The sequence below is a fragment of the Tenrec ecaudatus genome, chromosome 3 (assembly GCF_050624435.1).
Source record: "Tenrec ecaudatus isolate mTenEca1 chromosome 3, mTenEca1.hap1, whole genome shotgun sequence".
Lineage (NCBI taxonomy): Eukaryota > Metazoa > Chordata > Mammalia > Afrosoricida > Tenrecidae > Tenrec > Tenrec ecaudatus.
Genome location: NC_134532.1, coordinates 179,456,378 through 179,477,888, shown reverse-complemented (window position 1 = coordinate 179,477,888; position 21,511 = coordinate 179,456,378). Strand labels below are relative to the sequence as shown.

The window sequence follows — 21,511 nt, the reverse complement described above, 5'->3', positions numbered from 1 at the left end:
GCAAAATGGGCATCATAACACCTGCCTGGTGGTGGTGTCAGAAGTGGAATCCTCCTGTGCCAAGCCCTGACCGTTACTGTTGTTGGTTGTAGCTGATCTGGCCGTGACTCATGGCGACCTGGGGCATGAAAGTACAAAACACTGCCTAGCCCCGGACCATCTCAATGGCTGTCATGTCACTGTGGTTTCCCCAGTCTCTGGCGGTCCTGTCCCTCACACAATGTCCTTCTCCAGCGAATGATCCCTCCTGCTGACACAGATGAAGTAAGGGAGGCAAAGACGGTGATGGTATTTTCAGACGCACAAGGGTCTCACTGGCTAATTCTTGTAAGTGGATCTCTAGGCCTGCCTTCCTACTCGGCTGCGTCTGGGAGCTTTGGGTCTTCAGGCCATCGTGGGACGTGAAGGGTGACAGCAGAAGAGTCCATTCAGAAGAGGTGTGAGCAGGGCTTCTCACAAGTTAGAACTATGAACATGGGAAAAGCCTTTCAAAACACAAACACCCCCCCCCCGACTTTTTATTATGAATTAGGTGGAGGTTCACATTTCAGATAATCAATTAGTATTCAACACCTTGAAGTGCTTACCAGATCTCCCAAGAGATTGTCCTGCCTCATACCGTGTGATTTCTTGTTTCCCTCACATGGAACGCTATTGTCCTCATTCCAGTCAACACAGTTCTACCCACTAGCCTACTGCTTCCCCTGCCCTCCCACCCACAGTCACCAGCAACACGTTTCTTTGGGCATGAAAACCACTATCTTGATTTTTTTCCAATTAAAAAATAAATTATTTTATTGGGGGTTCTTAGAGCTCTTATAACAATCCATACATCAATTGCATCAAGCACATTTACATATGTTGCTATCATCATTTTCAAAACATTTTCTCTTTGAGCCCTTGGTATCAGCTCCTATTTTTTGCCCCATCCCTCCTCCATACTCCTACCCTCCCACCCTTGTGAACCCTTGATAGTTTATAAATTATTTTTGCTTTTATATTTTACACCATCCGATGTCTCCCTTCATCCACATTTCTGTTGTTCGTGCCCCCTGGTGTGTGTGGGGGTGTTGTACGTCTGTTGAGCATTGTGATTGGTTCCCCTTTCTCCCCCTACTCTCATGGTATCGCTACTCTCATTATTGGTCCTAAGGGGTTTATGTCTCCTGAATTCTATGAGTAGAGAGCTCTCATCGGTACCAGTGTACATGCTTTGGTCTAGCCAGATTTGTAAGATAGAACTAGGGTCATGATAGTGGTGGGGAGGAAGCATTCAAGGGCTAGAGGAATGCTGTGTGTTTCATTGGTGCTGCACTGCACCCTGGCTGGCCCATCCCTTCTTTTTGACCATTCTGTGAGGGGATATCCAATTGTCTACAGTTAGGCTTTGGGTCTCTATTCCACCCCCCTCATTCACATTGAAATGGATGTTTGTTTTGGGTCTTTTGGTGCTCGATACTTGATCATTTCAACACCTCCTGATCACACAAGTTGGTGTGCATCTTCTATGTGGGTTTTGTTGCTTCCCTGCTAGATGGTTGCTTGTTTAACTTCTCGCTAGCCCCCAGATAGCCCAGCACCATCAGCTTTCTTTACCACATTAGCTTATGCACCCATTTTGTCTTCAGCAATCATGTTGGAAGATGAGCATCACAGAATGCCAGGTTATTAGGACAAAGTGTTCATGTGTTAAGGGAGGACTTGTGTAGAGGCCTACTGTCCGTTTCCTACCTTGATACTTAACAAATAATTTTTGTACATAGACCTATATCCCTATTGTTATATATTAAAATATTTACATATGTGCCTATGTTTATACCTCTATAAATGTCTTTTGGCCCCTAGTTCTTTCCTCTATTTCTGTTTTCTTTCCTCCTGTCGCACTATCATGTTCAACCTTCATTGGCTCTCTGAACTTCCTCTAGGCTACATTGCACTTGATCGAACCATATGCATTTTATACCCTCCTCTCCACCTGTTTTAGGTCTCTCTTGTTCCCTTGTTCCTGGATCTGTTGGCTCCCTTTTCCCTTTCCCTACCCTCCTCCTTTCCCCTGTCCCTCAGGAATCATCAGTCCACTGTTTTCTCCTTGGGATTGTTTATCTTGCCTATCTTATATAGACATGAAAAAAGGGAGAAAATAGCCTATGAAGAGTTCCAGGTTTGTCTGCTGACCCTTATGAATGTTTTCTGATTGGGTCTGATGCAATGCCAAGCCCTGCCCATCCCCCATCTCCCATCCCCACCAGCCTGAAGTCTATTTTTAGAATTCCTTGGGGACTTTGTTCCTTTACTCCATGGCTGCTCATATTATACCCTGGTGTGAGGGCATCAGACCCTGGTCCTGTAGTGCTGTGGGTCAGTAAGAGGACGTCATGTTTCGTGGTGAGGCCGACTCTATGGTCCTCACTGACTGAGCATTGCCTGCTCCGAGCAGGAATGTCATTCTCAAAGCTTGACAAGCCAGGATGCTGTCCACTCTCCCTCCCTTTTTCCCAATTAGTTTGCTCCTGGTGGTCTGGGCAGACTTGCCACTCTCCCTGGGCTGTATCTTCAGTGCTGTCCTCAGTAGTGCATTCTTCTGGGGAGGGGGGGTGTTGACATAGCTGGGATAAAGGCTGGCCCCTAAAATAATAGGCTCAAACAATATTCATCCTTCTGCAATTGACTTTCAGCACAGTGTCTCCCAAATGCAGGGGTGTCGTGAGGTGTGCCACAGTTCCACCATTATTCTTTCAAAACCCTCACTGCCGTTGTGTTGATTCTGACTCATAGCAACTCTATAGGACAGGGTAGAACTGTCGCCTGTGGATTTCCAAGAGTATAAATCTTTATTCTTTAGGAATATGTAATATTCTATGGCATGCTTATACCCCCGTTTCTTTAACCATTCTTCCACGAATACGCATTTTGGTTGTTTCCATCTTTTTGCTATTGAAACTCATGCTGTAGTGGAGACCCAAAGCCCATCTATAGGCAATGGACACCCCCTTATAGAAGGGTTGTGGGGAGGGGACAAGCCAGTCAGGGTGCAGGGGAACAATGATGAAATATACAACTGTCCTCTAGTTCTTAAATGCTTCCTCCCCCCACTATCATGATCCCAATACCAGAGGATGTACATTGGTGCAGATAGGAACTGGAAACAGGGAAGCCAGGACAAATGATCCCTTCAGGACCACTGGTGAGAGTGGTGATACTGGGAGGGTGGAGGGAAGGTAGGGCAGAAAGGGGGAACTGATTACAAGGATCTACATATAACCTCCTCCCTGGGGGATGGACAACAGAAAAGTGGGCGAAGGGAGATATCGAACAGTATAAGTTATGACAAAATAATAATTTATACATTATCAAGGGTTCATGAGGGAGTGGGGAGCGGGGAGGGAGGGGGAAAATGAGGACCTGATATCAAGGGCTCAAGTAGGAACAAAATGTTTTGAGAATGACGAAGGCAACAAATGTACAAATGTGCTTGACACAATGGATGCATAGCTTGTGATAAGAATTGTATGAGCCCCCAATAAAATGATTTAAAAAAATAATGCTGCAATAAACATAGGTGTGTGTCTTAGCGTTATGGTTTCTTTAGGAATATATATCAAGTAAAGGGATTGCTGGGTCCCATGGTATTTCTATTCCCAGCTGTTTAAGGACATCTCAGACCATTCCCCATAGTGGTTGCAGCTTTACATTCCCACCAGCACGGCCTGAACATTTGGGTCTCTCTGCAACCCTCCAGCACTTACTAGTTTGTATCTCTTTTGAACTTTGCTCTTATAGTTGGTGCGAGATAGTATCTCATCTTGTTCTGATTTGCATCTCTTGGATGGCTAGTGATCCGGAGAATTTCTTTGCAGGTTTGTTGGCTTCCCAGAAGTATGTCTTTTTTGGTGAATTATCTATTCCTGTCCGGGGAGGGAGTCTCTTCATTATGAGTAGAAGAAACTGATTTCTCCAAAAATCTCGACACATGTACTTAACCATCGTTCCTGCTGATTCGCTAACTGCATGCTGGATATTATTCTTCACTAACTTGGCTTCTGAAATAAGCCAGTCAGTAGAAAGGAGGAAGGAAAAGCAGTAAAGACGTACACAACACACCAACTCTGTGGCTCTTCGGGAACGCTTTCCAGTGACTCAGAATTCTTATTTTTACAATTAAAATCAGTATGGTTTTGATTTCTTCTAAAAGGTAGAAAAACATTAAAGATCGGTACCATTGAGAAAATTCAGGATTTCACCCCTATTTTGTCTGTTCAGCACAGATGGGGGTTGGGGTGATGGTTTCTTAAGCCACTAGTACTGCTGCTTTAAGAGACCAACGTCTTGAAGGTGTCAACTGTCTTGTCTTGGGCCCTACATGTGGTGCACCTTCCCTGGCCGATCCCTCGAGTGTCTCTTTAACACGGGAAGTTAATGCTTCCCCACCTCCCTGCCCCCGCCACTATCATGACCCCAGCTCTACCTTACAAATCTGCCTAGACTGGAGCACGTACACTGGTTACAGATAAGAGCTCTCGATACACTGAATCCAGGACACATAACCCCTCAGTAACAATGGGGGTAGTGATCTCAAGGGTATAAGGGAAGGTGGGGGGAGAAGGGGAGAAAGGAGGAACCGATCACTATGATTGAAGTATTAAATACCCACCCAGGGGGACCAGCAACAGAAACATGGATGAAGGGAGACAGTGGAAGGTGTAAGTTATGAAAATAAAAATACGTTATAAATTATCCAGTGTTCATGAGGTTGGGAGGGTGGAGAGGGAAGGGACAAAAATAGAAACTCATACCAAGGGCTCAAGTTGAAAGAAAAGGTTTTGAAAAGGATGATGGCAATTTTGTACAAATGTGCTTGATACAATGGATGTATGGGTTGTTAAGAGAGCTGTAAGAGCCACAGTGAATGATATATTTGAAAAAGCCTATACATAGTGAGTAGAAATGGACTGTTCTTGGTCATTTTGAATCAGACAAGTTCACCCCTTCCTATACATCCAAACCTTCCCGAAGTGCGTCCGAACATGGAGAAAGGCTGTCACTAGAGACGGAGGTCTAAAAAGGGACGTTAACCAAACCAAACCCCCTGTCATCATCCGACTCAGCGATGCTGAGTTTGGACACCACAGTGTGGGGTTCCAGCTCCTCATTCACCATTAACGAGTTCCCCTGGTTAACAGACCCCAAAAATCACCAGCACAGCTTTCAATAAATTACGTTAGGATAAACTGAAAGATAAGATGCAAGAAGGTTCTTCCGGATCTAAGACATGAAGTGTATGTGGTTCTAGAAAAATGTTTGGACGATTTCTTGGGTCTTGTTAAGAGTTAAGGAAGAGGTACCTTACGCCTCCGAGGCTCAAAGAACAAAACAAAACCAACCCCAACCTTGCTGCCGTGGTGTTGACTCCAATCATAGGCTAGTGAGGTGGCATCCATGGCTCTGCAGGTCCTAAAGGACATACGTCAGATGAAAGACAGGATCAAGCCTCCTCATACTGTGGTGCAGGATGGCATGACCAAGGACATTATGCAGGTATCTATTACCATACCTCATAGTCAAATGTTGAACGATAACGTTTGCCCATGAAATGCTTTGTAGATTTTCAAAGAAAAATCTACCAAGCCCTCTGCGTAAGGAGTTCCTTTGCCCACGCTGTATGCATTTGACGAGACCCTGGCAGCTGACGGGGAGAGAGCACCTCTAGCCTCGCTCTGGGGCGTGTTCCTGGCCGCTGTGCTCCTCCTGCTGTGAACAGAACTGACCATCAGCAGAGGCAGAGAAACCCGACGGGTTCCCAGACCAGACCTAGAACATCCAACTCCCACTTTGTTCAGATGCATGTTTCAATTGTTTGATTTTTGTGGCTCACTTTCCCGATATGGCTCATTTAGCCATAGTTTCTGTAACTGCCACCACATGCCCTTTTCCTGATGTGTCTAGGTAAGAGAAAGGGATACTGATACCCAAACTCACCTCCAATGTCAATTCCAACTCATTACAATTTTATGTAATACAGTTGTGAGTGATTGTTAACAGGGCTAATTGTGCTACAAAAATATAGAACTCTACTGTGGGGATTGGTCAATGGACCATCCTGCTGGGCGAGGGGCTGGCTATTACTATCAAGAAAGTAGAGCCTGAAGTAAAGCAGGGCCTTGGGACCCCAACATCCCTGTGTTTTCATGCAGGGAGAGAAGAAAACTATTGTACTAGAGAAGTGGCCACAATAGAACCTAAAGCCAGAACCCAAGCCCAAGCCCACAGAACAAGCCAAGCTGAATGCCTCCGGCAGAGGACTCTTGAGAAGGGGAATGTCTTCGGTACTTAACTGAGAGGTTTGCTAGCCCACAGAGCTAGAGCCAAGTGCCTGTAGGCCCAGGCATAGGGGGGAGTGGGGTGCCCTTTAAGCATTTATTGGCAACACTAGAAGAGCTTCACAACATTGCCAAATCAGGATACAATTCAGGGCACCTGAGACTGTGAGGCCAGGGGCCAGACAGAGGTGTACCTGTGGGTCCGCCTCGGAAGAGGCTGTCCTCACCAAAGAACTGAGCACTTCTGATCCTGAACTGTAACCTGTTGTCTGATAAGGATGGGTCTGCTATTTGCAAGGTCTGTTGTTCAAACCCACCAGCCACAATTTGGGAGCAAGTGAGGCTATCTGCTCCCATAAAGATTTAGATCGTTGGGAACCCAGCATAGGGATGACTCAGCATCGCGGAGTCGGATGATGACAGGAGGTTTGGTTTGGTTAACGTCCCTAGTAAGCCCCATCATCAGGAGTACTGAGTTCAGTGTGGCCGGCGCAATGACTGGTACAAGTCAATAGAAGTGCGGAGAACTCTGTGGGAGGGGTGGTCGATGTCAGAATTGGAAGGATGGCTAGAGGGTGGGGGCCTGTCTGCACGTAGTCCCACAGCACTCAGCCCTACGTCTCGGATGCTGAATTCTCTTGTCCCTGAGAAGTCAGGCTGGTCAGATGGCTCGCCAACAGCCCATTCTACAACTCTATACAGTAAACATACTGAAATAATTCCTAAGGTTTTTTTTTAATGGAGAACAGTATCTTTCTAAGACAATCATATTGAAATAACAACAAAACGTAGAACAAAAGGCTTCCCCCACCCCCTCTCTTTTAAGAACAGCAAGGTAAGTTTTCCATTGCTCTGAAGGTCAAGAAAAACGTTTTCTGAAATGTTAAGAACCTTTTTGATACTCTATTTATAAAAAGTTCAAGACGAGGAAGAGAGAGCTACTGGTAAACTTCAGCAATATTAGAGGTCACAGCTTGGGAGAAAATGTGAGCCGCCCCCTGAGGCTGAGCTCCCCCAATAAAGCCGGTTCTTGATACTGGCGCTCTGGCTGCTCCCTTTTTCCATCACTTGCATGCAGAGAACCTCTGCTGACAAAGTTTCTACTGTTTGAAAATAATGAAAGGATGAAAATAGAGTAATTTCATAAGAAAAATACTCATTCTACAAGGTCACTTGGAAACTCCTGAGATACTATTTTTTCTATTAAATCTCAGAACGCCTCCTGTGCCATGTGCCCTGTAGTGTGCGGGCCACAGGGATCCAATGAAGAGAAGAATCACATCTGTCTCTCTGTGTAGGCAGCAGAACCGCGACAGGTTTCTGAGGCTCTAAATTGGTGCTTCTGAACCTTCCGTATGCTGCGACCCTTTAATACAGTTCCTCATGTTGTGGTGGCCCCCCAACTATAAAATTATTTTCGTTGCTGGGGGGCCGGGCCAATTCCAAATACTAAGTGTACACCTGCCCCTCCCCCCAGAAGAACTTATTTCAAAAGACGGCATTGAATCTGCAGCTCCAGGAGATGGACATATCTGATCGGAGCACACGGGTGCTGATGAAGGAGAGAGTGGAGCACATCCTGGCCCACCAGGCCTTGAGGATGATGATCCCAATTAGAGCAGCCAGTCCACAGAGAGGACCACATGGCCAGCCCCACTATGAGACACGACATCCCTCACTGACCCATAGCCCTACAGGGACAACACTGGAGACACTGTGTGGGAATTGCATCCGATCGGATCCCGCCACACCGAGGCAAAACACTAAGGGGGTGCAACAGAACAGCAAGGAAATGGAGTGGCGAGGTCCCCAGGGAATTCTGAAGGTGGACTTTGGAGTGGCCAGGGCGTGATACCCCAACAGACTGGACTGGAAAACACTCCTAAAGGCCAATAAACGATCCTTGAACAAAAAAAAATTTATTTTCATTGCTACTTCATCACTGTAATTTTGCTACTGCTATGAATCGGGCAACCTCTATGAAAGGGTTGTTTGATCCTCAAAGGGGCCATGACCCCTAAGTTGAGAACCACTGCTCTAAATCTTTATGGGCACCGATAGCCTCCTCTTTCTCCCGAGGAGTGGCTGGTGGGTTTGAACCGCTCACCATGTGGTTAGGAGTCCAATACCTCCTGGACATTGTTACCAGGACTCCTGGCGACTCAGAGAAGTGACCTTATTTTCAATTGCCCAGAATGGTACCGTCGGGGTGGGTCAGAATAGAACTGTGCTTTACACCACTGCATCATGTCACAGAACAACTTGCGTACTCTGATTAAAATGGCTACTGTAAAAAGTTTCTTTCCTTTTATGTCGTTTCCCAAGGTGTGAATGCGCACTGGGCTGCTAACTGCAAAGTCAGCAGTTTGAAACCACCGGCTGCTTCTCTGGAGAAGGAGGAGGCTTTTTACTCCCGTGAAGAGCTGCCGCCTTAGAAACCCAGGGGAGTTCTGTCTGCCCTGAGTTGGAAAGAACTTGATGGCAATGAAGGTTGTTGTTTTGTTTTGTTTTTGAGTTCAAAAGTAAAACTACTCTTCAGGCTAATGGTGTGCTTAGTGCGATCTATCAGAACAAGTTGGGAACAGAATGCTTTCTCTTCCTGCGCTCATGAAAAATACAAAGAGTGGTTTACTGAGGAAGCGTCCTGGCGCATCATTAGATGTGCCTGAAACTCCAGCTCTGGATTTTTTGATTCCAGATCTGCTGGAGCTGTTCTAAGTGATGTTTCCTTTCCTGCTGAGAAACAAATGAGTGCTCCACGGGGGTCTGACCCCAAACAGCCAGATCTGTAAAGTCATGGAGGAGGAAAGTAAAGTCCCCTGGAGAAAAACCTTCCCCAGATGACAGGACAGCCCACAGCTGAATGCATGGAGTCTCCTGGGCTGCTCCTTGAGGGGTTAAGCAGATTGCTAACTAACCACCTTAGTTTTTACGATCAGCTATGCTTACCCTCCAGCTTAAAACCGACACAGAACTTTTGCGTGGTTAAGAGAAGCTTTCAAGTTTACCCAGCAATTCTCTTCTCAAATGTTTGTGGAATCCGTGTTGACGTGTGAAGGAGTTTAGTAGGCTCTGAAACACAACAGCCAATCCAAAGAGACATCGCTTATGTTTGCTCCGGAAAAAGAGGCTGCACAAGTACACAACCCACTGCCAGTGAGGTAACCCTGACTCATGGTGGCCCCTCTAGGTTTCTGAGACTGTAGCCCTTTATGGGCATAGGAAGCCTCATCTTTCTTCCAAGGAGCGGCTGGTAGGTTTGAACTGCTGACCTTAGCCAGGGGCCTAACATGTTACTGCTATGCCATAAGTACCTATGAGGAGTTTACTAATTTTACATGACCATGTTCAAAAAACCTCATTATGGAGTCAATTCCGATTCACAGTAATACTGGAAATCAGAGCAGAACTGCCCATTGGGGGTTTCAAGGCAATAAACTTTATGGGAGCAGGAAGTCCTATCTTTCTCTTTAGAGCAGTTGTTGGTTTTGTACTGCTGACCTTGCAGTTGAAAGTCCAAGATTGCCCCACCAAAACTCTTATTACCATGCTGAAAACCTCAAAATGAAAATTACTGCCAGGGTCTTAAGAACAGATTGATGTGCTGTACTGAAGTTTTTGGTCTAACACTTTTATTGGCGCTAGGTACCCTTCAGTCAGTCTGACTCACACGACCCTGTCTATACAACAAAAGCACCCCCTGCTCGGCCCTGTGCCACCCTCAATTGCTCGGCTTGAGTCCATCATCACCAACCTCATACTGTGTCAATCCATCACCAACCTTCTCCTTTACCAAGCACGACGCCATTATCCAGGGACGAGTCTCTCCTTATAGCATGCCAATGTATCCGAGACCACGTCTCACCGTCCTTGCTTCTAACGAGCATTCTGGCTGTACTTCTGCTGCCAACACAGACTTGCTTGTTTTTCTGGATGTCCATGATATCACTTTTGGTTCCCCCCCCCCCCATTGGAATTACAATTGAAACTACATGATACTTCAGGAACTTAAAGAATTTGTTTATCTAAGAACGGAAGAAAGATGATGAAAAGATTTTAAAAGAGAGACAGCGCTACCACACTCTGAATGAGGTAACAACCTCCACCCAGACAAAAAGGAACATGCACCACACCAAACATGCCTTCTCATGCTTTTATGTCATTGGCGTACGTTCTACTTTTGATTTCCTTCAAGGTTAAGAGCAACGCTACATCACGTTTAAACCATGTTCCTGACAAAGACGTATACTTCGACAGGGACGACCAGGATGCAGGTTTCAAGACGCTGTGAAGAGCCGCAATCCAGGTCTGGAGTCACCCTTGGCAGCTCCCTCACCAGGGACCCAGGACTGGTGTGAATTTTTCTCATCTCCCACCACCGCCATTGGCACCCCCATTTTGTCGTACAAGACTGGGATCCTGCTCCCTGCACGGTGAACACACATCTCCCTTTCCTTGCTTTGTATGCTCTGGAGAGCAGGGCCGTCCTAATGCTCACAACACGGCAACGAGGATATGCGGTGCCTCTGTTAATATAGACGCATGCAGATAACGGAGACAACCGCCAATGAAGAGGAAGGAAGGGGGCCCGTGTCGTTTTTGGCTGGTGCCCACTGGAGGGTGGACTGCATGAATAGGTGAAAAGCAAAACTTTCCACTTGCAGTTTGGATTTTTGTTGTTGCTGTTGTTGTTTGCCTTTGTTTTTAGAGTGGAAGTTTGGCTCACCAAAAACAAAGAGAAAGAAAACCTTCGCCCATAATTCAGGGTGTAAACTTACAGAGGTGAGAGTCGTACATAGTGCTTTACGCTTCAAGAAAGGGTAAAGCATCATTTTAGCAGGAATAATTCAAAGGTCATCATTCTAATAAAAAATACTGAAGCCAAACACTGGCTCCATATATTTTCTATTCTATCCCTGTCTTGCAAACATTTGTTTCTCCCTCATTTTCCCTTACCTACTTAGCCTCTCGCTCTGCCAACATCCCCAATTATCAGGTTTTCTTTGCGTCACATGGCTATTTTAAGCAGTTGAATAATCACCTCTCCTGTTCTGTCTTCCACCTTAAATTACCAAGTCTCCATTGCTTTAATATATTTACAGTTCTCTTGACCTACCTATCTTCTGTTAACTTCTATTTTACACTCTATTCCTAAAAATTGCTCTCCTTCCAAATATGATTGTGAATCCTTTACACAGCCACAGGGCAGGGGGAGAGACAGAAATCCAAGTTAGCATTTCACCCTAGAAGTTAGTGTATTAAAAAAGAAAAGCTTGGATGTTATTTTGAGTTGTTCCAGAGCTTTACCCAACCTTTTTTTTTTTGAGATGCAAAATGTATATTAACACTTGAAGCCAAAGCGGATAGAAGATGCTCCATCTATAAAATACCCACGTCGATGAGAGCAAGTTCTAGCCATTCTGCAACTTCCTGGCTTCCTGCTTTTATAAAACAGTTTTCCTGTCTCACAACATTAAGTAAATCATTTAACAATTTCTTTTATCTGTCTCAACATATAATTTGAATATTTTTAACATCAACATGGTTGACAAGAGTGTATATTACAGCAAAATAATACCAATAAGGTATCTTTTGGAGCGTGAGAAATATGAAATATTTCTACAGCTATATGAATAGAGAATAGTTCTGGTGGCATAATGGGTTACGAGTTGTGCTGTTAAACTGCAAGGTTAGCAGTTCACAACCACCAGCCACTCTAAGGAGCAAGGCTCGGCTTTCTGTTCCTGTAGCGTCACGGTCTCAGAACCCCACACGGGGTTGTGTGGGAGCACTATAAGCGGAAGTGGACTCAAGGGCAGGGAGTTTTTGAGATGTGAATCTAAAATGAAAAACTACAACAGGATCAAGTTATGAAAAGGTGAGGATAAAACATTTACTTACATCGAGAGAGCCTTCATTTATAACAATCATCCCCATGTTCTTCTTCAGCAGTTTGCAGGAGTGTCCTGTGTCAAAAACACAGCAAGTGAACTGAGACACGTTCATTTTTCCGAGGAGGTAAAGAAAGTCATTATACTATCAAAATATCTAAAGACATTTATTTGACGTTATGGCAATGGGCTGTTTTCCAGGTTTTCTGTTGTTGTTAGCTGTCATCAAATTGGACCCTGCCTCACGGTGACCCTGACCATGGTGCTCACAGGGGTTCCATTGGCTAATTTTCAGAAGATCTCCTGACCATTCTTTGTCCATCTTAATTCTAGAACAGTGGTTCTCAACCTGTGGGTCGCAAACCCTTTGGGGGCGTCAAACAACCCGTTCACAGGGGTCGCCCAATTCATAACAGTAGCAACATGACAGTTATTAAGTGGCAGGCAACAAAAATAATTTTATGGTTGGGGAGGGTCGCCACCACATGAGGAACTGTATGAAAGGGTCGTGTCACGAGGAAGGTTGAGCACCACTGATCTAGAAGCCTTGCTCAAGCCTCATTGGCATGAGCAACACAAAGCCCCTCGCTGAGACGTGGGTGGTGCCTGTGAGTGAGGTGAGTTGACTAGAAATGGAGCCTGGGCTCCCTGCATGGGGGGCAAGAATCCTGCACTTGAACTGTTCTAACTTGATAGAGGACGGACGGGAGCCAAGAACAGCGCTGGTCTGTTCCTGCAGCCTGCACAAACAAACCCAGAAAGAGGCTGGACTAGTGATCTTCGATGTAGTCAAAACCCGATGCTGCCCCATTCATACAAACCGACACGAAGAACAGATGCACCAAACGGCGGATTCAGAAACAAGGAGGATACAGCCGAGTGGTCACAGTGTCTCGCCGATCCATTGATTTCACCACCATCTAACGGCACTTGGACGGTCACCAGCGCCAACCTTTCTCACCCCCGCCCTCTGTATTGTACTTGCCAGGTAACATGTTAAAAACAAACCAATAAACCCCTCAGAACTCAAATTCATTGCCATCAAATGGATTCTGACTCACAGCGACTCCCCAGCACAGAACAGAACGTCCCCTTTGGTTTCTGGGTGTTAAGTCTATGGAAGTAGACAGTTTCACTTTCTCCCCTGGAAGCATCCGGTGAGCTCAAACCATTGATCTTGTTTGTGGTTTGCAGCTCAATGCACAGCTTGCTGTAGCACTGGGGTTCCTAATGCAAAATTACTCCCCCCACCGCCCCCCGTTAAATCCCCCTCCGCCAACTGGCACCTGCGCGAGCGCACCTGAAGACTGCTAGAGAAAACCAGGCAGTCCCGGTGGCCAATTTCGCTGTAGATCTGGGGACTCTGTTCTCCACGGGGCCCAGAGTGTCATTCGGAAACCCCACTCACTACACCACTCTACTGTCTGGCGGGTTTTTTTCCCAACCTCCTCCTGGTTCAAACTCTCGCTTTCCCTCTCACGCCCAGCGGGTGAGTTGGTCTCCCATTACAGAGAAGAGAGCAGTCCTCACCATCTGTGCCGCACACCCGCTCTCTCCAGACGCCTGGTGTTAACCTGTGATTCTTTGCTTTCTCTCACACACAAGGTCTAGGAACGGCCTCTTCAGCGGTCTCCCTGATGCCATGATCACGTCCCTCCTGGTCCCCTCTAAGATTAGCAGCCAGAGCCGTGGTTTCCGCAGGAAAGATGGTCTCTCTTGTCTCAGCATCCCCAAAGGCTTCTCACCTTACTCAGACTCAATGCAAAAGGCCTTACAATGGCTGGGGAGGGCCTGTGCTATCTGGACTCTGCTCCTCGCCTCCTGGAAATCCATACCCACTACTCGCTCTTCGCCTTCCTGCTCTACCTGGCATCGTCTCGAAGCATCCATATGCCAAACTCACTTCTGTCTGGCATGTCCTCAAATGGTGCCTGGTCCACGAGTCTTCCCAACATCCTTACTTAAAAGTGGAGCCCTGTGTTAAGTCCCGATCTCTTCCCCTGCAATTCTTGCTCTTCAACACACCATCACTGCCTTCATGACCCGAGCTCCCCAAGGACGGCCTTTGGAGGTTAGTGGCTCTCCTGCACTTACCCAGCGCTGCTTGCTGAGTGAATGACTTTCATCGGTAGTTTTTTCTAGTAATAACTACAATCTGAGGTTCTAAGAGCTAAATTTTGATCAGCAACTTCCGCCATGACTTTCCCCTCCCCACCGCGACCCCCATAGGCATCTTCATAATGGCTATATACCCCAAGCATTTTTACTCTTGACTGCTAATTTCCCTCGTATGCTTGTACGGACTATCATAATATTCTCTATCTGTAGCCACGCCTTTAAGAAGTATTTTTAATTTTCAGACCTCTCCATTTTAATGCACTCTGGGTTTCCTCGCCTATCCTCTTGTCTGCATTTTGTATCGAGTGTCAGGGGTGACGGGTACCATCGGATGAACTTGTGTGCCTTTAGAGATTGAGCCTTCTACCGTGGCTATGCATCACTGAGTTGGCTCTCACGCTGACCCTATGTCCAACAGAAAGGAACGATACAAAGTCCCGTGCTTCCCTCACGACTTTTCCGATGACCGAGCCCCCTGTCGCTGCCACTTTGTCAATTCATGTCACCGAGAGTCCTCCTCTTTGTCATTGACCCTCTACTTACCAAGCATGATGACCTCCAGCAATCAACCTGGTAACGTATTTAAAGTGCATGAGAGGCGTTCTCACCACCTCCCTTCTCAGGAGCAGTCTAGCTATATTTCTTCCATGACACATTTATTCATTCTTGTAGACGCCCACAGGCTGTATAATTTACCAAGATCATAATTCAGAGTTGTCAGTTCCTCTCTGGTCTTCCTAGCCATGACCCAGCTTTCACGTATGTCTGAGTGGAACACACGGAAAAGACCATGCCTTGGGTCAGGCACACCTCGGTCCTCAAAGTGACATCTTTGCTCTTTGATGTTTTAAAGAGGGCTCCTCCCAGCTCACCCCCCTCCCCCAACAAATTGCTCCACTGCAAATTGCCTGACGCCTGCTTCTATGGGTGTTCACTGTGGATCTAAGGAGAATGAAATCTTTAATAAGTTCAATCTTTTTCCTGCTTTTCATGAGGCTGCCTCTAGGTCTGCTTGTGAGAACGCTTGCTTTCTTTATATTGTGGTGAAGTCCATAAAGAAGGGGTACGATGCAGTCTTTGATGATCACCAAGTCCTCATCATTTTCAGGAAGCAAGATTCATATAGAAGAGGGTGGATTTTCCTCTAATCCTGGGACCGCGTTCATCTTCATATAGTCTGGCTTCTCGGATGATTTGTGTAGCATAATGAGTGCGAATCAGGAGAGTATAATAATCCAGCCTGCTCACACCGATTTCACACCAAGTTACATCCTCTTGTTCGGTTTGAGCAATTGCCGCTTAGTCTATGCGCAGCTTCTGCATGAGCACAATGAAGTGTACCGGCATTTCTATTCTTCACAAAGTTATCCATACTGTGTCATGATTCAGACAGGTAAGTGCCTTTGCTTAGTCAACACACAGTTAAATATCTTTCTGGCGCTCTCTGCTTTTAGCCCCAATCCTTCTAACATTAGGAATGATTCCGCTCATGTCCTCTTCTGGTCTGGCTTGGATTTCTGGCAGCTCCCTAAGGATATACAGCTACGACTTTGACTAATTCCAAAACATTTTATTTGCCTGTGATATTAATGACGCTGTTTGACAATGTCCTCATTCTGTTGGATCACCTCCCTTTGGAACGCTCCTAGTTGGTTGGTCTTCAAACATTTTTTGAGTGTAGATGAGATAGTAAGTGCTTCTAGCTTGTATCTCCTTGTTGAAACACTTCAATTGTTAGCCTGTCAATTTCTAGAACTGTTTTTCACCAGTGGCTTCAGTGTAACTTGGGCTTCTTCCTTCGACATCGTTGGTTCTTGACCACACACTGTCTCCTAAAATGGTTGCAGGTTGGTCAAATCGTTTTGGTTCAGAGACCCTATTCCCTCCATCTTCTCCTGATGCTTCCTTGATGTTCAATGTTCGCCCACGGTATCCTTCAACATTGCCTGTGTAGGCTTTCCTTTTTTTCTTCAGTTGAGGTGCAACTTACACTGAGCAATGTTTGAGAAATGCTCTGTTCTTCCCTTTTGGCTTTTAAACTCCAAGACCTTGCATGCTTCATTATAATACTTTTCTTTGTCTTCTCTAGCCTCTCTTTGAAATCTTTTGTTGAGTTCTACAGTTGGTAAAGTGTTTTCTTCATGTCTGGTCTAGGTGGTTGATGGTGAAATTTGGTTGTGACTATAAATTTGAATAACAGTCACATTAAGTAATCTTTATTGTAGGCATGTGGCCATGATCCAATCACCGACAGAACTGTACATCAGGATATGTCTTGAAATGTGCTCTTTGACAAGGAATGAGATTCTGTTTCTCTTCCATTTGTCGTGCCTGAAATAGGCCACATGGTTGACTGACTTTAATTGGAAAACATTAGTCAATTTCAACTCATGAGCGCCTAGGATATGAGATTTGTCTGCTCCCTTTTATTCATTTTTGATGACTTCTAATTTTCCCAGATTCATACTTCAACCATTTCATGTTCTGATTATTAATGATTATGTGCAGCTGTTCTTCAAAGGCTGAGTCATGTTTCACCAGGAAACAAAATTCCCAGAGGTTGCCCTAGTTGGTCATTGCCGTTAAAGGTGACTCCACTGCAGAGGCAGGTCTTCTCCAGTCACAGTCTGAATGGGTTACCACCCAGAGAGGTCACCTTCAGGCATGATAACAAACACTGCTACACTGCGACTGCTATCCCTAAGGCTCTCCCTGGCCAGTACTTTCAGAAGTAGATTGTCCAGGTCCTTCTTCTAACTCGTTTTCTAAATTTAATTCTCATTTAGTAATAATACCAATTTACATTTATAATGTGTACAAATGTACAGAGGTTTTTGTTGGTGTCAATTGTGGTTTGGGTGAAAGTTTGCAGAACAAATTATCTTTCCACTCAAGAGTTTATGCCTGGCCCCCATGACATTAGTTTACTTATAATCTCTTTTTTAAAAATTTGATTTAGTTTTTATTTTTAATAATTTCCCTGACATGCAATTCGCCAGTTCTATCGCATTCATAAGAGTTGGGCAACCATCAGCACAATCAACTCCAAGACATTTCTTCTTCCTGGCACTCTGTGTTTCTGGCCCCACATGTCCTGCGGCCAGCATCCCTTGTCACCCCTCTGGACCTATGGATTGGCTGCTGTCTTTGTAGGTTTACCGAACCCTGCACTCTCTTCAATGTAACAGCACTCTTCTTATTTCCTCCCTGCGTCTACCATTTCCATTTGCCTTCTTTCCCGCCTTCTGGGTTTTTGGGGTAAATACTGCTCTTTGGCCTTACTGTTCTGAGGATGATGTTCCTCCTGGGTGTTGTGGTTCACTTTTAAGGCCTGTCTATGGGTTGGCCGAAAGAACATTTCCCACAGGTGTAGTCAGTGCCAGGACCACAGTGTGAGGGGTTCCACCGGTCTCTATCACAGCCTTGAGGATGGTCTTTTTTTTTTTTTTGAGGATGGTCTTTTTTATGACTTTGATTTGTGGGGAGTTTTATAGTTAGAGAATACTTTAGGCAGATTGCCAACACTTCTAAATGTAATAGAAGCTACATGTTATATTAAAATACAGAGAATTTAGTAGTGACTTTCTAAAAATGTGGTTTCATACTGTGAGAATCCCTGAAATGGCTTCGTCAATTCTAGGGAGTTTTGTATGTAATGCACAGCATGAATGTCCAGAGGCTGAATCGCTATTGGGTTGATAGTCCTCAGGTTACCTATTATTATTGGATCTGGAGGGGAAAGAGTGGTGTTTTCATGCACATCATTGCTACAACGTACGTCCAGGACAAGAAAATACTAACTGCTGTCTCAGAAAAGCCTCTTTCTAAGAAAACAGAATTAAATGTGAGAATGGATGCAATGTGACACATTCTTGCTTCTTGCCTCAGGGGCCACCAAATCCCTCCAAGGGAACAATACTATCTAAATCTGTCAACTATATGGGCAGAACGCCAGGTAAATGTGAAGCAAGAGCACAACTCGGTTATCGGAGTTAAAGTTGGGTCATCTGGTTAAAGTTTGGTGGGTGTGTCCAAACTGCCCCTTTTAAATGGCGATCGCGATGTACATCGATCATCAGTCAATGGATAATCCTAATGATACGCTCTTTGAATTCTTGAGCTATTTCAAATCCATCTTCTAAAATCATTCAGTCTGTTTGAAACATCAAGATTTTAAGGCTTGAATTAAGGGAGTTACCAATGTTAATGGCAGTTTCTTGCTTGTCTCCTGTGAGGATCCAGATTTTGATGTCTGCTTTCATTAGCGTTTCTATGGTTTCAGGCACTTGATCTTGTAATTTGTCCTCAATGGCTGTAGCGCCGAGCAGCTGAAGATTCTGAGGAAAGCAAACGGTAACACATTTAAGGAGAGAACCAGCTAAAATTGTTTCTTAGGCATCAAGAATTAAAGTGTTTATACGTATTTGAAACAGACTAGAAGACTCAGGGGAGCCTGCGCATGTGTCAACTAGTGAAGATTTACAATCCCGAACCTTGTACAGGGTCACTGAGTCACAATCAACCCAATGACTGGGCTTTTCTTTTCTTCTTATTTTTAAAATTTTAATTCTCTTGAAGTTTTAGAGGAGGCCTGGACGGGCATAAAGGACATCAAGTACAAGGCTGGCGATCATGTGTCTGCAGGATACTATTGGTGAGCACTGAGGATGTTTGCTGAGGGAGCTAGTGGTAAATAAATAAATTAGTCCAAATGTTATAAAGCATTGCTGCAAGCCAAGCCACTTTCTTTTCATTATGTTGCAAGTAACATGTACAGCTATTAGAAAGGCTTGATGGATAGCTTCTTTGTAATGGAATATCTAAAACAGCAAGGCAACTGTCCTCCTTTAAGGAGAGAGCATTCGTCTATCTTTAAGGAGAAGGAGATTTGAAATGTATTCATACCTCGATGAATAATTATCATCAAGAAGTTCAAAAATGAAGAGGAAGATTGGTTCAACAGCCACTCGCCAGCCTCACAGTTACTGGGTTTCAACACTGACATCAAGATCCTGTCAATTCCTTTACATGCTTCTAGCATATTTGAGGCTAACATCTTTTCAGACCACATCACAGTGAAAATCAAGCGGTAGCTGCAATCAAATATAAATAATTCTACAGACATCATGATAAGGGTTTGAATTATCATAGGGATAATACTTCAGTAATATAAACCCTCAGCATTTTCTAAATGGAAATTTTAAAGAATTTATACCTCATGGAACATTGCAGTAACTAGAGAAAGTGAGAGCCAAGATTTGCACACATTCATTAAATACACCTAAACTAAACATATCGACATTCATTAAATACACCTAAACAAAACATATCGAGACATTCATTAAATACACCTAAACTAAACATATCGACACCTTCATTAAATACACCTAAACTAAACATATCGACACATTCATTAAATACACCTAAACTAAACATATCGACATATCCATTCTTTCTACTTTAAGGGGAGAAATGAGTTCAGAAAAATACACGAGTATTAGATTATCCACTCCCCTATGAAAAGACCAACTTGCAAAACTTGTATCACAGATACATTTACAACAATGAGTCCCTCCCACACCACCTACAAAAGATTAGCTACTAAGGCTGCGTACGTACAACCAGATACCTCTTGGGATTTGGTTTAGGGTTATGGTTTCATGGGAGAGCCCAGTTAATTGGTCTAAGTAACATTGAGCGCTTCTGTTCTAGCTCCAAGGTCCCGGAGCAGTGCAAGGGTTCCCGAAAGCTTGTAAGTGGCCGTAGAAGGTACAACCATTGACGCCTAGTCCTCTGGAGCAGCAGTGTAAGATGGAGTGTGAGGGCTAGGAGGAAGAAATGGAATATGCGGCTAATTGCCTCCAAGAACAACTGCTCCTTTGCTATGAGATCAGAAGAAACGATGGGTGCCCAATGGTCTCGTTACTAAAGATCTTGATCAAGCATTCCATAGGAGAATCCTGACCAAGAGTTGACAAAATGCAGAACACTATTTAACCTTGGGGTAAAATATCCCCTTAGGTTTTCTTAAAACTAATAATAGTGTGGCTTAACTCATCCAGAATGCCTGCCTTGAACCCGGTGCGATTTTAAGCTCTATCTACAAAGGATCAAGTTGACAACGCAACTAGAGAGCCTCATAAGAAACCAAGGGACGCGGTGCATCCGAGTTCCTGGGAAGAGCTCACCCAGGAAGGTGGGAATGGCTGCACAACTCGAAGCATGTCATAAACATCAGCGACGGGTGCAGGCAGCAACTGACAATGCTGTCCGCTTCTGCGGTGCTATCTTCGCAGCAAGAGCAACAGAGAATAAAATAAATGATGCCTTAAAAAAATCAATGAGGGGAGAGGGAAAAACCAAAACCCAAAGCAAAAATCCAATGACATCACCAGGGAGATCGCGCTGAAATTCCTTGGCAGAGGCCGGAAAGGAGGAAGGGCCCTGTTTGGGCACAGGTAAGAAAGAAGCAGTTTTCAAACCAGGAAAAGTAATAAAAAGGACCAACGAGTAGAGCCTGCAAAGCGTATAGTGGGAAGAGCTACAGGGCAGTTTCCATGAATTTCTAAACAGGGGAAAAAGAATTTCTTTGGTTTTCTAAGTGTCTAAACTATCGGCAAACTGCGAAGGGTCTGTTGTGATCTTCCTAAAGAAGTGACATGCTAGCCCCGACTTTTCCTATTCTCCTGCGAGCTCCGAGAGGAGAGGACAGACAGACAAGCGCCGAGCTGACTTTCCCTCGGGTCTGCTGCCACTTCCCGTGAGGTCAGCATCGCGAGGAAGGTTGTGGGGCCTCTGGAAATGAGTATCTTCTTATAGTTCCAGAACAATCATTAGGAAAAAATGATCCGAACGCTGCGTGCTTTACCTGATCATAACACAAGAGTGTTTAGCCCGTAATCAATTTCACCCCAAATATGCATTCCCTCCCGCAGATGGCCACGAATGGGCCCCGTGGGAATGGCATCTCCAGCAAGTGTGAAACCAGATCAAATTGCCGCGGCATTTGTGGAATTGAAGAAAAGCAACCCCAAAACAAAAGCCCAATACTAAATTTATTTTAAAAAAAGAAAGGCACTGTACCAAGTTATAAGTTCTTAAGTTGATCACTTTTTGGGGTGTTATAGATTTAATTATCACTGAAAATTCATGGGATAGTTATTCATCTAATAAACCTCCAAATAA

At 44.8% G+C, this 21,511-nt stretch overlaps 1 protein-coding gene across 1 annotated transcript in view; it reads right to left on the bottom strand.

The window, feature by feature from the left end:
* Window positions 1–21,511, bottom strand: part of ATP8A1 (ATPase phospholipid transporting 8A1) — a 190,663-nt gene that overhangs the window by 92,028 nt on the left and 77,124 nt on the right. Inside the window, exons 16-17 of the mRNA XM_075544993.1 lie at window positions 18,525–18,663; window positions 12,219–12,283 (exon numbers count right to left, since the gene is read on the bottom strand). Of these exons, the coding sequence (XP_075401108.1) occupies window positions 12,219–12,283; window positions 18,525–18,663 (204 nt within the window). The remainder of the gene's footprint in view (window positions 1–12,218; window positions 12,284–18,524; window positions 18,664–21,511) is intronic.